This window comes from Schistocerca gregaria, chromosome 2, assembly GCF_023897955.1.
Source record: "Schistocerca gregaria isolate iqSchGreg1 chromosome 2, iqSchGreg1.2, whole genome shotgun sequence".
NCBI classification, from domain to species: Eukaryota; Metazoa; Arthropoda; class Insecta; order Orthoptera; family Acrididae; genus Schistocerca; species Schistocerca gregaria.
Genome location: NC_064921.1, coordinates 660,656,302 through 660,674,083, shown reverse-complemented (window position 1 = coordinate 660,674,083; position 17,782 = coordinate 660,656,302). Strand labels below are relative to the sequence as shown.

At 40.6% G+C, this 17,782-nt stretch overlaps 1 protein-coding gene across 1 annotated transcript in view; it reads right to left on the bottom strand.

Annotated features, from left to right (window-relative positions):
* LOC126336291 (sodium-dependent nutrient amino acid transporter 1-like) overlaps positions 1-17,782 on the bottom strand; it is a 91,258-nt gene that overhangs the window by 54,383 nt on the left and 19,093 nt on the right. Inside the window, exon 4 of the mRNA XM_049999824.1 lies at positions 9,001-9,268. Within this exon, the coding sequence (XP_049855781.1) occupies positions 9,001-9,268 (268 nt within the window). The remainder of the gene's footprint in view (positions 1-9,000; positions 9,269-17,782) is intronic.

The following is a 17,782-nucleotide window of genomic DNA, read 5'->3' as shown; positions in this document are numbered from 1 at the left end:
ACGTGTTGAGCAATTCGGCGGTACGTCCACCCGGCCTCCCGCATTTCCAATATACGCTCTCGCTCAAAGTCCGTCAACTGCACGTACGGTTCACGTCCACGCTGTCACGGCATGCTACCAGTGTTAAAGACTGCGATGGAGCTCCGTATGCCACGGCAAACTGACTGACACTGACGGCGACGGTGCACAAATGCTGCGCAGCTAGCGCCATTCGACGGCCAACACCGCGGTTCCTGGTGTGTCCGCTGTGCCGTGCGTGTGATCATGGCTTGTACAGCCCTCTCGCAGTGTCCGGAGCAAGTATGGTGGGTCTGACACACCGGTGTCAATGTGTTCTTTTTTCCATTTCCAGGAGTGTAGGTGGATGCCGTGTACCTTGACTTCCGACAGGCGTTCGGCACTGTCGCCGAATGAACTACATACGAGCGTACGGAATATCATACCAGCTTTGTAATTTGGACTGAAGAGTTTCTAGCAAATATAACACACCATGTCATTCTCAAAGGAGAGGAATTTCCCGACTTAAAAATAGTTTCCGTGTACCCCAAAGATGTGTTGTAGGATCATTCCTTTTCAGTAAATGACCTAGTAGATAAAGTCGTAAGTTCCATGATAATTTTCGTGAATGATGCTGTTGTGTACAGAGAAGTAGGTGCCTTAGAAAATTGTAGCTAAATGCAGGAAGAAATTCAGAGGATCACGTTTGGTGCAAGGTATGGCAGTTGTCCCTCAACACACTCAAATGTAACGTATTGCTTATACATAGACAGAAAGACACTTTGCTGCATGACTTCAAGATTGAAAAGCAACCATTGGAAATAATTACTTCCATAAAAATGTGCAACAATATGCTTATGGAGCGATTGTAAGTCGAATGACCACATAAAATTATCGCAGGTGAAGAAGATTCTATATTGAGATACGTTGGAAAAATCCTCAGGAAATGTAGTCCATTAGCAAAGGAAGTAGCTTCCAAAATATTCCTCTAATCATTACTTGGCTATGGCTCATCAGTCTGTAATCCGTACCAGATGCGGTTCATAGAAGAAGTAGGGAAGAGCCAAAAAAGAGCAGCATGTTTCGTTACAGCTACAGTTACAATGAGGACTAAATAGTCTCGGAGACGCTCAGTCAACTCCATTGGCACGCGCTGCAAGAGAGGCGTTCTGCATCATGGTGTGGTTTTAATGTTAAAGTTCCGAGAGTCTACGTTCCTAGAAGAAAGAATCAGTGTACTGCTTCCTCTGTCGTAGATCTTGCGAAAAGATCGCAAAAATAAAATTAGAGAGATTCGAGCCCACACAGACGCTTACCAGCAATCATTCTTTCTGCGAACCATTTTCGACTGGAACAAGAAATGGAGGAAGTGGCACTGGTACACAAAGTACCCTCCGCCACAAACCGTAAGGGGGCTTGCGGAGTATAAATGTAGATATACATGTAATGGCTCTCCAATCGGTGCCCATTCCAACGGAAATTAACACAGTTACAATAGCAGCACGATAATACGAGGGCTGTTCAATAAAGAATGATCATTTTTTTTTTGACAACATACCTTTACTCATTCTCGTAATTTTGATGCTTCTTCACAAAGTAGTCTCCCATGAATGCGATGCTCTTGTCCCAGCGTTTCTGCCAATCTTCAAATACATACTGCAAACCATTTTTTGAGAAGTCCAAAATCGCCTCCACAGCCTTCAACACTGCTGCTGCTGATTGATAATGCCTCTCACGAAGGCGTATCTTCATGTTAGGAAATAGAAAAAAGTCACTTGGGGCTTAATCCGGACTATAGGGAGGGTGACAGATGCACTTCACGTTGATTTTGCAAGATATTCAGCTACAACATTGGCAATATTGGGCCGTGCGTTATCGTGGTACAGCATCCAGCCTGCTTCACGGAAATGTGGTCTTTTGCTCCTTATACGAACTTGCAATGTTTTCAGGGCATCCCTGTAGTGCTGTCCAGTTACTGTTGTGTATGCAGTTACAACATGCTGATAAACCATTCCATGAAATCAAAGAATGAGATGACTATAACTTTCCCATCGGAATCAACCGCTTTTGCTTTTTTGGGGGTTGGTGATGAAGGAGATTTCCACACTGAGCTTTGCTGTTTGCTCTCAGGATCAAAATGATGTAGCCAAGTTTCATCAGCAGTGATTACTTTTGAAAGAAACTCCGGATCTTCCTCTAACATCAACTTTACCTGCATGCAGACCTGTACGCGAATGTCATTTTGTTCGGGAATCAACTCTCTTGGAACCCATCGCGCACAAACACACGTCATGTGTAATTTTTCTGTCACCAATCTAAGGGTGAAATGTTCAGTATTTCAGAAAGTGATCTTAAGGTAATGCGTCGATTCTCTCCCACAATGACAGCAGCAGTGCTGATGTTTTCTTCTGTAAGCTGGAACACGGCATCCACCTTCCATTCAAATTGATTGTCTCCCCTCCTTAAACATTTGAAACTACCTTCGAGCTGTGCTGCAGGGAAGAACAGACTCTCTATAGGCCTCCTGTAGCATTGTATAGGCCTTGTTGAGACGAAAGCAGAACTTCAAAGTCGCATATTGTTCCTCGCGTGTTACCTCCATTTCAGCGGTAGGCGATACTGAACATGTGTGACCTTGCCTGCCTCTCACAGGTAGGAGCCAGGAGTTCCAACAATGAAACTACTGCAGCGTATTTGTTGCACATTAAGCTAACAGAATATTATAAGACTAAATTTTAGCGCAAGAAATTATGATCATTCTTTACTGAACAGCCCTCGTATTTGAATTATTCCGAAACCACAAGAAACATGACTCCCTGACACTACAAACATGGAACAAAAGAAGGCAGTAAATGGACGATAGCGTGTTATGATTTTACCTACACTATGAATCTAAAGATAACGCTGTAAGTTCATACTGCAACGTGTAATACTGCAGTGTATCGCAGCATGCTGGAATAATAATGTTGACAGCAATTTCGAAGTGTGCAGCTTTGTAGGTTTATGAGTGCACAAAAACAGCTTCCTCTACTTTCTTCTCATTATAAGACTTAATTGCTCTGTAATCGGCAGAACGGTTACTGACTTCCAAAGCTAGGTCCGAAGACGCATTTTTCATTATTTTGGTCTCCTTCTGCGTGGTGTATTCTAAATTATGGTTATTTTGTTACATATGCCGACATCCCAGGCTACGAAAGAATGACGACCAGCTCGGCTGCAGATCTGCCAACTGCGTCTGTTTTTACAATTTCAAACACTGCGGTGTCTCTGAAAATGAATAGATGCAAAGCATTTTTGCCTACAGTTTCAAGCGAATTATATCAGTATTTTCGGCCTTTTATGCTATGTTTCACATGAAATGCTTGTCGCTGAAGATCTAATCAAGATGCACAATTAATGGAAATAAACAGCTGAGCACTTTATGACCTCGAGGCAGTTTCATACAAAGCAATGAGACTTAATAATGAGAACAGGATACAATGTTTTAAGAGTAGGGTAAAATAGGTATAGAATGAGGTATGTATAGAAAGAGATGCTAATGTCAGATCAAATGCACAGTGAATCTAAGTCAATATTTGCAAGTAGCCTTCCTAAGAAGTTATCCAAGAAATTAATTTTAAAAAAAGTAAGCCATATATAACTAATGGAATAAACTCTTGTGTAAGAGGAAGAGGGAAATATGTGCTAAGGTCAGAATAAGATAAGGTGTGACGTTACTTGTACCCTACTAGTATTTTAAAGAAAGTCACTAAAATGTTCGGAAGTATTGACACCCTGACAAAAATTAATCACACAGATACCAAGACTACGACTATATGGGATATTGTCAAGTGAGAGATAGTACAGCAATACAGTGGACGAGACTGCATAGCAATTAAACTAAATGACAATGTTGTGACTCATAATTTACAGGCCACCACAACTTTGAACCATCGTTTCCTAAATATAGCAACAAAAATAGTATTAAATGGTTTCGTTGAAGAAGCAAGAGAATAAACTGGAAGCGTCATTTCATACAACTAAACAACTAGAAGTAGCACCAACAAGCTTCACAGATTTTTTTTTAAATATAAAACTTCTAGAATCAAAAGCTAGTATGATGATGGAATATCGAGCAGAATCCCGAAAAGCTGCTCTAACTTTAAAAGTAATGCCTTTAGTGCTATATGTAAAGCATCAATATACAGGTAATTTTTCCAGATAGATTTAAAGATAATATTGTTACATCTCTTTATAAGAAAGAAGACACGAAAGACTAAAATAATTATCGTTCAGTTTCCTCACTAAAATATCTTTCCAAAATATTAGAGAAAGTAATATACTCACAGTTGACACATGTTATGTAGCATATGACAGCACGGATTGCAGAAGGCTTGCTCAACTGAGAATGCTATTTATATATTTAACCACCAAATACTACAAGCCATAAAACAATAAAATATAGCCAGTTGGTATTGTATATGATGTTTCTAAGGCGTTTGATTGTGACAATCATGTTGCACTCTTAGAAAAAGTTTTAAGTTATGTTTATTATGGATTTACACATTAACTGACTAGAACCATACTTAACTAACTGAATGCAAAAAGTTGTCCGGAATAATTAAAACACTTATGGAAACCTACATAATTTAATGTGAATGGTCAGAAATCACAAAGGGAGTCCCACAGGGTTCCATTTTGTGTCCACAGCTATTATTTATCTATGTAAATGAACTTCCTCTTAACATTCGAAAAGCAGCATTTTTGAAGATGATACTAGTTTATAATAAATCCCATTAGAGGAAAAGCAACAGAAGAGATTGTTAACAACGTTTTTCAAACAATTATTAAGTGATTCTCTGACAGAAGACACTGTCTAAATTTTGAGAAAACACACTGTTGTCAGTTCTTTACTATAAACAGAGTCATTATAAAAACAGATGTAACACACGGATAGGATTCCTTAAATAGGATAAAATGCTCCAAATATCTAGGTGTATATATTGGTGAAAACTTGAACTGGCAGAATCATATTACTGAACTTCTCAAACAGTTAAGTTCAGCTATATTAGAACAAATAAGCCCTCGGTCACAAATATTAAGTCAAAATTGACCAGGTTTCGACGCTACTATGAGCGTCGTCTTTAGATTAAACTAACTGTTCTAAAACATATTAGGTATATGATATATTAATAAAATTAAAGTTTGTACTGACTGGAAAGAGATGGAGTACTTACAAGTCACATTTAAAAAAATCTACGACGGAAAGGCGATGTCATGAGTTGTTGCAAATAAGATAGCGAGCCGCTAAGGGCTGCTCGTACTTGAGTGAACAAGGGTTGCAACAAGACTGAGGTGCCCACATTAGAAAGTGTGGGCAAGTAAACATGTTGATGCCACTAGGGCCCTCTAGTAGCCGCAGAAACAACTAGGCTACTGTACTTTCAAAATTAGACAAATGAAATTGTGATGCAGCTGATTCAGGAATAACGTAAGCACTAGTAATAATAGGATGAAGTTACATATTTATCTGCTTTAAACAGAGATACATTTTGTAACGTAAAAAAACGTCAGTTATGACATACAAGAAAACGGCAAAGATGTAACAGGAAAACAACATTTCGGTACACTGCATGAGGAAATCTGAATCAAAGATCAAGCAATGGCTTTATACAGTGGAAAAAGTTTTTATTTCGCAGCTGCAGCTGTTCTTTGAGAATGAGGCCATCATGACGAGAGAGATGTTTACAATCTCCAATTCCTCTAAAACATCTAACCTACGCCCCTTCTTTTCGGTATGCAGAATCTTGCTATGCCCTATGGCTTTAGGCACGTGTCCACTAATTAAGAGATGATCGGCAAAGGATGAATGTAATGACTGGGACCGTTCTTTCTCAAAAGATGTTCTTTATAGCTGATGGTGAATGCATGTCCAGTTTGCCCTATATAATAGGAGGAGCTGGTATCACAGATGAACTTTCTGTAGGGGAGCGAATGGATCCCAAATTATGAATGAAGTTTCTCTTTAGATTATTATTAGAGAAGTTAACATTGTAGTTGTATTTGGTGCGAAGCATTCGCTGAATCTGATAGGAAATGGGTCCTAGGAAAGGAATAGAAAAACGTTTCTTTGGGTTAATTTCAGTGCATGAGGTGTTGAGCGTGGTAGTTCTTGCAGGTTTCTTTTTTAGGATATTGTCCACTATGTTAGGCGCATATTCATTAGTGATTGCTATGGTTTTAAGTAAATTAATCTCCTCATTAAACTTTTCTGTTGAAAGTGGTATAGACGTGGCTCAGTGGATGGCAGAGTGAAAAAAAGGCCATTTTTGAAACTGCGAATGAAAAGAGGAAGCAGACATGATTTGGTCAGTATACGTTTATTTTCGAAAAATATTGAAAGTGATGTTATTGTCTACTATTGTAAGCCTCAAGTCTAAATAATGTAATTGGCGGATTACGTTTTCGAGTTCAATAGTGAAAGAAATTTTTTAATGGAGGTCGTTAAAAAGATTAAATATATGATCAATTCTATCGGCGGGTCCGTTATAGATGACTAGAATATCATCATCGTATCTTGTGTAAGAAAGGATACCTAGTGAAGCGGCTGAGACACGGTTAAACAGCTTTTTTTCCAAGGAATTGATAAAGATGTCGGCAAGGATGCCGGCTAAAGGGTTACCCATAACGAGCCCATCAGACTTCTGGTACAGTTGTCCGTTGAATTCAAAGTAGTTGTACTTGACAACGACATTAACGAGATTCATAAAATCGGTAATCTGTTCACCTGATAGACCTTTTTTAAATTGACGTAAATTTTCTTCCACAATGATGAGCGTCCCATGTACCGGGACATTTGTATAAAGATTTTTAACATCTAAGGAAAATAAGCTTGGTGTCTGAACTCCATACCAAGTTTTTAATATTTTGGACCAAAACGTGGCTGTTATGAACGGAATAATTATTTTAGAAAACGAAAGATTTTTTTCAAAGTTTTGTGTAGAAATCGGGCCAAATCGTGATATGCGCTATTCATGCTGTTGGAGATTGGACGTATTGGATGATTAGGTTTATGAATTTTGAACTGGGACCGAAGTTTAGGAGGCTGAGGGTTCATATTGATGAGTAGTTTCTTTTGGAAAGGTTTTATAAGAAATTCTGCATTGTTAATGGCTGACCTCACTTCTTTCTGTAATTTAGGAGTCGGATCATCATGCAACTCCGATATGTTGTTTTCACTGAAGAAATTTTCAGTTTTAGAAATATACTCAGAAATATAAGCAATGACTAGACAACAACCTTTATCGGATTTAGTTATTAAAGCATTTGCTGTTTTAAGTTTATTATTAATGGAAGTTACTAAAATTCTGTTGTTATGCGTAGCATTAGGAAAAGTAGCTGTATTTTTCTCTAGCATGCGGGTTACATCAAACGCAATTCTCGCTTTAGAAGCATTATCTATCTTATTATAATCGAGACCGATTTTTAAATCAACAAGCATATTTTATCTCACATTTTTGTCTGACAGGTTAGGCCTGACATTGTATTTTAGTCCTTTTCCTAACAAGAATTTTTCATTCTGCCGTTTTCTTGTATGTCATAACTGACGTTTTTTTACGTTACAAAATGTATCTCTGTTTAAAGCAGATAAATATGTAACTTCATCCTATTATTATTAGTGCTTACGTTATGCCTGAATCAGCTACATCACCATTTCATGTGTCTAATTTTGAAAGTACAGTAGCCTAGTTGTTTCTGCGGATACTAGAGGGCCCTCGTGGCAACACCATGTTTACTTGCCCACACTTTCTAACGTGGGCACGTCATTCTTGTTGCAACCCTTTTTCACTCAGGTACGAGCAGCCCTTAGCGCTCGCTATCTTATTTACAACTACTCATGACAACGCCTTTCCGGCTTAGATTTTTTTAAATGTGGTTTGTAAGTACTGCATCTCTTTCCAGTCAGTACAAACTTTAATTTTATTAATGTGTTATATACCTAATATGTTTTAGAACAGTTAGATTAATTCTGAAGACGACGCTCATAGTAGTGTCGAAACCTGGTCAAGTTTGACTTAATATTTGTGACCGTGGGCTTATTTGTTCTAATATAATTCTGACACGGTCACTGAATCTTAGCAGCTATGTTCAAAGTTTTAAGTTCAGCTACTTTTGCTCCTCATATAATTGCTGGTCTTGGAAAAAAACGAATCTGCCTCCTGGCGAATTATGCATGTTTCCACTCAATAATATGTTATGGGATAATTTTGTGGCTTAGTTCATGACTTATAAAGAAAGTGTTCATTTACAAAAACGACCAGTAAGAATAACATGTGATATTCAATTGAATTTTAGCTGTATCATCACAATACATGTATTGATCCTGACATGCGTTATAAATAATCGATCACAAATTAAAAAGAACAGTGATGCCCATAACTACATCACTAGGGGAAAAAATGACCTTTATTACCCATTATTAAAGCTGCCAGTGGCTCAGAAATGATGCTACAACAAACATTCTTGTTAATTTGCCCATTAACGTAACTAGTTAACTAACTAACTAACTAAATAGGTCACTGAAAATAAAGAGAGATAGGTAATAACCTTTTTCTTGGCTATTTCATCAGTGGCAGACAGCAAAAGTTTAGTTCGTTGCTTCTTCCACGGTTCGTACTCAACGCAATTTATTTTGATGTGAAACGTGGCTGTATATTACAAGCTGAAAGCAGTATACGAGCTACATCATCCGTTGAATGGACTGACAGATGGTAACCATTTTCTTGATTATACTTAGGGCTATTTATACTAATATGGTAACGAACTAAACGTAATCTATGTCAAACATCGCAGAAAAACCACCATTTGTATGTAGCACAAACTGTTAATAAAATATTAAATGAAGTACATACATTTATAATCTAGATAACTTCGATTTTCAAATTGATTTTATTAATTACTTCATCGTTAAGAAAATTGTGGTCAGTGACTTGTGAAAACTTATGAAATTAAGTTTTAACTCACCTCTGAATGCTGGACATAATCTCCACAATTTGATTGATCCGTAATTCGAGAACTGTCCAACGACCATTTCTAAGTAGTACATTGGCCTTCCAATCAAGAAAAGGACTATTATGTAGGGAATTAGAAAAGCTCCACCACCATTTTCGTAGGCGACGAATGGGAAGCGCCAGATATTTCCCAAGCCCACGGACATGGCGATACATGACATCAGGAATTCTATGTCTTTGCCCCATTGGTCGCGTTGAACGGTACTGCCAGGCAATGATTTCTTGAAAAGAGAAATTTTGTTACTGATAGACTTTCGTCGCTATGTGCAGACAGTAACTGCTGTTTTTATGTTATTATGTTTCAGCAATAAAAGATCGCCCTGAACCATAATATTTAATTTTCTTATCACAGTTCAACACTGTACAACGCCATTCACAAGGGCGGTATTTTGAGAATTACATCTTAATCAATAAAGTGAAATTCCAAATGTGAAAGTTTCTACATCGATCGATACTTCAGATATTCTATGATCGAAGGAAGTGGAAAAACTAAGACAGATGTAACTCCCAAAGCCTAATGTTAGTCTAAGAAAGTTTACAAAATTACGAAAGGCGTTGGACTTAAAAAGGAAAATAAAATATTTTAAATGAAGGCTGTATAATAATACTGAAATATCTGTAACTAAAAAATATTCTACTATTTACGTAATATTGCAATTAAAAATTTATTAGCAGTAATGATGTTGTTACAATTACAGACATCATAGAGAAATAAAAAGTCAAAGTTGAAAGGACAGAAGAAACTGAAACAGTCACAGTAGGCTTATTTTTCTGTTTGTCGGTCGTTATCTTTATTTTAAAACGACATGTTTCGCGCACTGTACTACAGTATACGACAGTGAAATGACTGTTCTGTTAGGACAGGTTACTCTGTATAAAAATGGGCAACATTTCCCGAAACTGGTCTTTTTTAAATAAAAATAGCGATCGATAGACAGACAGAAAGACAAGCCAAGGATCGTGGATAACAACTATCTTTGGCAAGTATGTCCAAATTTTGCGAAACAGTGACGTTCTACTGAGCCGTCACGAGACGGAAGCATGTCCTTGGACTGTTATGAACATAACATTTTCATTAGGGTGGAACCACCTAAATATGACAGTCATTTCGGATGCGCACACAAACTGTGGAATGTAGATCAGTTCAGTTTGGTTTAATATGGGACTGGCAAAATGTGTACGGCTGCTGAGCGGTGAAACGGTTGCCTGTTCTTGATAATTTTTGTTTTACAGGTATTAGGGCATGGTCTGTCTCTATGCCTCATATTTCGTGGCAAGCCATGTCTCCACAGTATCCTTTCTTTCAGGAGTGCTAGTTCTGCATGGTTCGCAGGAGAGCTTCTGTAAAGTTTGGAAGGTAGGAGATGAGGTACTGGCGGAAGTAAAGCTGTGAGGGCCGGTCGTGTCGTGCTTCGATAGCTCAGATGGTAGAGCACTTGCCCGCGAGAGGCAAAGGTCCCGAGTTCGAGTCTCAGTCGGCACACAGAGGTTTACTATTGAAATTTCAAGAGAGCACTCTCCTGGAAGAGTTCATCAATGTATTACTGCCGCCCAAATACGAGAAATGACCACGACCAGAAAATTGGAGAAATCAGGGCTAATACAGAGGCTTATCGACATGTAGTCTGCCAACGAGCCGTTCGCAAGTGTAACATGGAAAAGGGGATCAGTTAATGGTCCCAAAAGTAACATACACCCATACTTTTAGGTTGCTTTCGGAGAATGATGTAGATATCCTTCGCAGCATTTAAACATTCAGGCACTTTTCTTGTCGGCTTAAACGTTGTGTCAATACAGTATTTTCTTAGCACTCTACTGATGCAGCCTGTGACATTTTACGAATGAAATGAAAATTTTCCCTTTAACTGATGCTTTTTTTGTCGGTGACTTCTGATGTTTGTGAGAGTACCCATTCCTTTTGAAAGTAATTCCTAGGTGATTGAGCTCTTACTCTAAGTACTACAGCTCACATACTCCATTAGTTCGCTACACCAGGACCTTAATTAATTCCTTTATTTACTTTGATTTGAATTTCTGCGAAGGTATGTATCCGTGCGAGTGGGCTCTCTGTACATTTTGTGACCTAAAGTTCCATCAGATTTTATAAGTACCTGTAAACTGAGGCGACAAAAGTGGACTTGACATGGACTCAAGGAGTCGTTGGAAGTCACCTCCGGAAATACTGAGCCATGCTGCCTCAATAGCCATCCGTAATTTTGAAAGAGTTGCCAGTGCAGGATTTTGTGCACGAACTGATCTTTCGATTACGTCCCATAAATGTTAGATGGAATTTACACCCAGGCAAACTGGATGGCCAAACCATTTGCTAAAATTGTCCAGCATGCTCTTCAAACAACTCGAGAACAGTTGTGGGCCCATGACATGGCACATTGTCATCCAACAAAATTCCGTCGCTGTTTGGGAATATTGACGTCCATGAATGGCAGCTTGTACAGTGCCTTCTTGGCAACCTAATTCCATGGTGTCGCTGGATCTACGCCACGTTCGAATCCTATCAACAGCTCTTCCTCATCTGACCAGGCCACGGTTTTCCTCTGATCTGGTGTCTAGCCGATAAATCACGAGCCCAGGAGGGGCGCTGCAGATACGTCGTGCTGTGGGCAAAGACACTCACTTCGATCGTCTGCTGCCATAGCCCATTAATGCCAAATTTCGCTGCACTGTCCTACTGGATACGTTCGTAGCATGTTCCACATCAATTTCTGCGGATATTTCAAGCAGTCTTGCTTGTATGTTAACAATGACTAAGCAAACGCTACTGCTGTCGGTCGCTAAGTGAAGGCCGTCGGCCACTGTGTTGTCCGTGGTGAGAGGTAACGACTGAAATCTGCTATTCTCTGCACTCTCTTGACACTGTGGGTCTCGAAATATTGGATTGCGTAACGATTTCCGAAATGAAGTGTCCCATGCGTCTATCTTCAAATACCATTCCGCCACCAGAGTTGTTGATTCCCGTCGTGCGGCCATAATCACGTTGGAAACCTTTTCACATGAATCACTTGAGCATAAATGACAGCTCCGCCAAAGCATTGTCCTTTTTTACCTTTTGTACGAGATGCTAGCACCATCTCAACATGCGCATTATGCTGTCTCATGACTTTGTCACCTCAGTGTGAATGTCCAGAAATGAAATTTGACTTTCTTTCTCTATTTTCGCGGTGAAATTTATATTAAAATTAATATTTTTCGCAAAATTTAGAAATTCTGAGAGTTCGTTTTGTCTGAGGATTCCTCTTGCGTTAGGAGACGAAACTTTAGGCATAGAAGCACGTGTTGGATTACGGCTTAATGCCAATACCACTAAAATCACCAATAACACTAATCCTGGCACAGAAAGTCTACCATATATGAGTCTGCATGTTGCAACAAGACACGATGCAGGACGAGGAAGGTCAATATGCAGATTAGACGGACCACACGCTTGAGTCTGCGTGTGGACAGACCATGAGAATAAGTTTGATGTAGGTACGTTAAATAGTTGAATTTTCAGCTTCTACGACTTGAGTCTTCTTTTGAAAGGTTGGTTGGTTTGTCGGTCCCTCTTCTTTTGAAAGACTCACGCATGACTCCCTCCAAGACCTATGTATGAGATACTGAAAATAAATATCAGTTGAAACTGGTTTAGCCACTGAATATTTGACTGTATTACCTGATTGAAATAAACCTTATTGGTAAATGAGAAAACATCTTATTACAACTCTTATACTCTCAGATTTTTGTGTTTTCTTAAGTTTAAACTGCTACTTAATATTTATTGGTTACATCATGTTCTGTCTTGAAGAAAAATGTTTGTGAATTCCTCTTTTCCACAAGTTCAAGAGAATTTGCCGTCCGTGTAAACCTCATGGCGATTTTCTGCTACTGCAGTCTCTGTCTCTTAATACTTTTCAGTCCGACGATCTGGACAAAAGATTGCAATTAATCTGCACCACATCTACATCTACATTTACATCTACACCTACATGGTTACCCTGTTATTCACAATAAAGTACCCGGCATAAGGTTCAATGAACAATCTTCAAGCTGCCTCTCTGCCGTTCCACTCTCGAACGGCACGCGGGAAAAACGAGCACTTAAATTTTTTTGAGCTAGCCCTGATTTCTCTAATTTTATATTGATGAGAAGATCCCGTCGCGACGAAAAGCGCCTTTGTTTTAATGTATCATGTCTGTGGCTCTATCTCCCCTACTTCGCGATAGTGCAAAACGAGCCGCCCTTCTTTGTACTTTTTCGATGTCATCCGTCAGTCCCACCTGATGCGGATCCCACACCGCACAGCAGTACTCCAGGATAGAGTGAACAAGCGTAGTGTAAGCAGTCTCTTTGGTAGACCTGTTGCACCCTCTAAGTGTTCTGCCAATGAATCGCAGTCTTTGGTTTGTTTTACCCACAACATTATTCATGTGATCGTTCCAATTTAGGTTATTTGTAATTGTAATCCATAAGTATTTAGTTGAATTTACAGCTTCCAGATTTGTGTGACTTACCGTGTAATCGAAATTTAGTGGATTTCTTTTAGAACTCATGTCAATAACTTCACACTTTCCTTTATTCAGGGTCAATTGCCACTTTTTGCAGCATACAGATATCTTATCTCAATCATATTGAAATTCTTTTTGGTCGTCTAATGACTTTACAAGACGGTAAACGACAGCATCATCTGCAAACAATGTAAGACGGCTACTAAGATTGTCTCCTACATCTTTAATATAGATCAGGAACAATAGAGGGCCTATAATACTGCCTTGGGGAACGCCGTTTTACTCGATGCCTTTCCGTTTTTTACTACAAACTGTGACCTTACTGACAGGAAACCACGAATCCATTCAGACAACTGAGTTGATAGTCGACAAGCACGAGGTTTGGTTAGAAGACGCTTGTGAGGAACGGTGTCGAAAGCCTTCTGGAAATCTAAAAACATGGAATGAATTTGACATCCCCCGTCGATAGGACTCATTACTTCATGAGTATAAAGAGCCAGTTGTGTTTCGCAAGGACGATATTTTCTGAAACCGTGACTATGTGTCAATAAATGGCTTTCTTCGAGGTACTTCATAACGTTCAAACACAGTATATGATCCAAAACACTATTGCAAATCGACGTTAGTGATATGGGCTTGTAATTCAACGGATTACTCCTAGTTCCCTTTTTAGCAATTGGTGTGACTTGAACAAATTTCCAGTCGTTAGGTACGGATCTTTCTCTAAGCGAGTGCTTGTATATAATTGATGTATATGGAGCTATTGTGTTACCAAGTTCTTGTAAGACTTTTCCTAAAGCCAGAGAAGATCGACAAGCGTGGTTTAAAAGAGTTATACGTCGCTCTGGGAGGAATATCCTCATTTAAAGGTTGATTGACAGCCGAGGGTTGCTGCCAAATTCCAGAGGACCTGAAGCACTTCATAGGTAAGCTAGAAGCCTTCTCGCCACAAACAAATGGAGCTACTGTTAATGTGATGCCTTCTTGATGACTGAGAGATGCATAGGATAATTTAGGTTCACTAGTTTGTAAGCTTAGGGACTGATGACCTTAGTAGTTAAGTCCCATAAGATTTCACACACATTTGAACATTTTTGAACCTTCCTACGTAATTTGCATACTTCGAATTAGATATCCGTATGATCCTAATATCTGTTGTCTCTTAGTGACGCACCCATTTCTACGAGTTGCGGCGTAGTCACAGCAGAATTTTCTCCTTGATCCAGGAAGATTTTGATATACACTCCTGGAAATTGAAATAAGAACACCGTGAATTCATTGTCCCAGGAAGGGGAAACTTTATTGACACATTCCTGGGGTCAGATACATCACATGATCACACTGACAGAACCACAGGCACATAGACACAGGCAACAGAGCATGCACAATGTCGGCACTAGTACAGTGTATATCCACCTTTCGCAGCAATGCAGGCTGCTATTCTCCCATGGAGACGATCGTAGAGATGCTGGATGTAGTCCTGTGGAACGGCTTGCCATGCCATTTCCACCTGGCGCCTCAGTTGAACCAGCGTTCGTACTGGACGTGCAGACCGCGTGAGACGACGCTTCATCCAGTCCCAAACATGCCCAATGGGGGACAGATCCGGAGATCTTGCTGGCCAGGGTAGTTAACTTACACCTTCTAGAGCACGTTGGGTGGCACGGGATACATGCGGACGTGCATTGTCCTGTTGGAACAGCAAGTTTCCTTGCCGGTCTAGGAATGGTAGAACGATGGGTTCGATGACGGTTTGGATGTACCATGCACTATTCAGTGTCCTCTCGACGATCACCAGAGGTGTACGGCCAGTGTAGGAGATCGCTCCCCACACCATGATGCCGGGTGCTGGCCCTGTGTGCCTCGGTCGTATGCAGTCCTGATAGTGGCGTTCACCTGCACGGCGCCAAACACGCATACGACCATCATTGGCACCAAGGCAGAAGCGACTCTCATCGCTGAAGACGCCTGTCGCGACACCACTGCAGGCGGGCTGCACGATGTTGGGGCGTGAGCGGAAGACGGCCTAACGGTGTGCGGGACCGTAGCCCAGCTTCATGGAGACGGTTGCGAATGGTCCTCGCCGATACCCCAGGAGCAAGAGTGTCCCTAATTTGCTGGGAAGTGGCGGTACGGTCCCCTACGGCACTGCGTAGGATCCTACGGTCTTGGCGTGCATCCGTACGTCGCTGCGGTCCGGTCCCAGGTCGACGGGCACGTGCACCTTCCGCCGACCACTGGCGACAACATCGATGTACTGTGGAGACCTCAAGCCCCACGTGTTGAGCAATTCGGCGGTACGTCCACCCGGCCTCCCGCATGACCACTATACGCCCTCGCTCAAAGTCCGTCAACTGCACATACGGTTCACGTCCACGCTGTCGCGGCATGCTACCAGTGTTAAAGACAGCGATGGAGGTCCGTATGCCACGGCAAACTGGCTGACACTGACGGCGGCGGTGCACAAATGCTGCGCAGCTAGCGCCATTCGACGGCCAACACCGCGGTTCCTGGTGTGTCCGCTGTGCCGTGCGTGTGATTATTGCTTGTACAGCCCTCTCGCAGTGTCCGGAGCAAGTATGGTGGGTCTGACACACCGGTGTCAATGTGTTCTTTTTTCCATTTCCAGGAGTGTATCTTTTTTCCAGATACGAATCGCAAAAAATTACATATCAGGTTATTAATTTCGGCCAGTAATGACTATCTTCAAATATGATTACACATAGTTAGCTTATCACACCGAGTCATCATTTGCAGAAATGTTACATTCACGATAATGAGCCAAACCAGCTTCATCGTATACATATAAAATTGTACAAGCACATTTGTGGTAATATTAGGCTAATAAATAAATATGCAAAATAAAGGATGGCTGTAGGTCCAACGTTCGGATCCACGAATATTCGATGTGTTCCCGCTACAGGATTCCTGCTTCCATATACAGCTTGTACGCCACGATAAGTTTATCAATGCAGACAACGGATGCTGCATGTGCAATGAGAGCCACCGAGTGGCTGTTCCGGCCAGAACAATACAGTTCTGGACGTACAAGATATGAGTTAAACTGCTCCGAGCGTCACCTAAAAAGCCGTGTAAACATGGTCATGTGAAGATAAAAGATGCTGACTGTCAAACAAGGACTACACAACACCATACCGGGTCGCCTGGAAATCGACACGTCGCACCGACATCATTCCTGCCGCTCAGATCTTCATGCAGAGCCACTTCCGTCATGTGGTGAAATAAAATGGTTGAACCCTCCGCCGCTCTTACGTATCCAATTACCGATTCGTGTCAACGTGTCCTGATATAATGAACCTGAGAGTTTTATGTTGTTTTGCACGGCACCAAAACGTGCCAAAAATCAGCGAGCTAAAATGCGATTTTTCAGGGGTGATACCTCAAGTTCCCACGGAGGTAGGGGTCAAGTGTTCTGGATAGCCTTTGCCTAGTGACTATCTGTATACCTATCAGAAGAACAGTCATACTGTAACTGTCCCACAGTAATGGATCAAAACCAAAACATTACACAATTCTTACATCACAAGAAAATTGGGCAGTTCGTTGGATCTTTTTCATTGAGGGTGTTCTGGAGTCTGACTTAGGTGGCTTTTAGAAGCACAATTTTTGCTGGAGTGCTTCCTGAGAAAACCCGTAAAACCTTGATTTTTGGGTACCAAAAGCACCTTTTGTGGGGATGGCCACTTATACAGTTCCTTTTTTTGGAAGATTGTCGAAATTTTTACCATATGTTCTTAAGACGATCTTCTCGGGGAACACTGAAACTATTTTCTCTATCATATCACGTTACCGAGATCCAAACATTCGAGATTATGATACGTATGCATGAAAATATGGACGTAACATCCGGTCTGACGCGTGAATGTAGTTTTAATTGACGTAGTGAATACTTTGAAAGGGTACTGGGGTCCTCTCAAGGGTTATAAGCTCACCAAAGACTTTTTAGTTGCCACTCTTTCACCAGTAAAATTTTATGGCACGCTCTCTGTGTAATGGGCACTTCACGCCTGCACAGGCTGTCTCGACCTCTGAAGTATCCTACGGTGATACCAGGCGGCGTAAGCAATTTACAAAAAATTACTTTGTCACACTAAGATTCTTTGTGCTTGCAAATCAAGCACCACATTTTTTGGTAGACTGTGGATGTAGCCTAAAAATATTGTGTTTTTTTATGGACAGTAGTGTATAGTGAAGTTGTGCTGGATGGGAGAC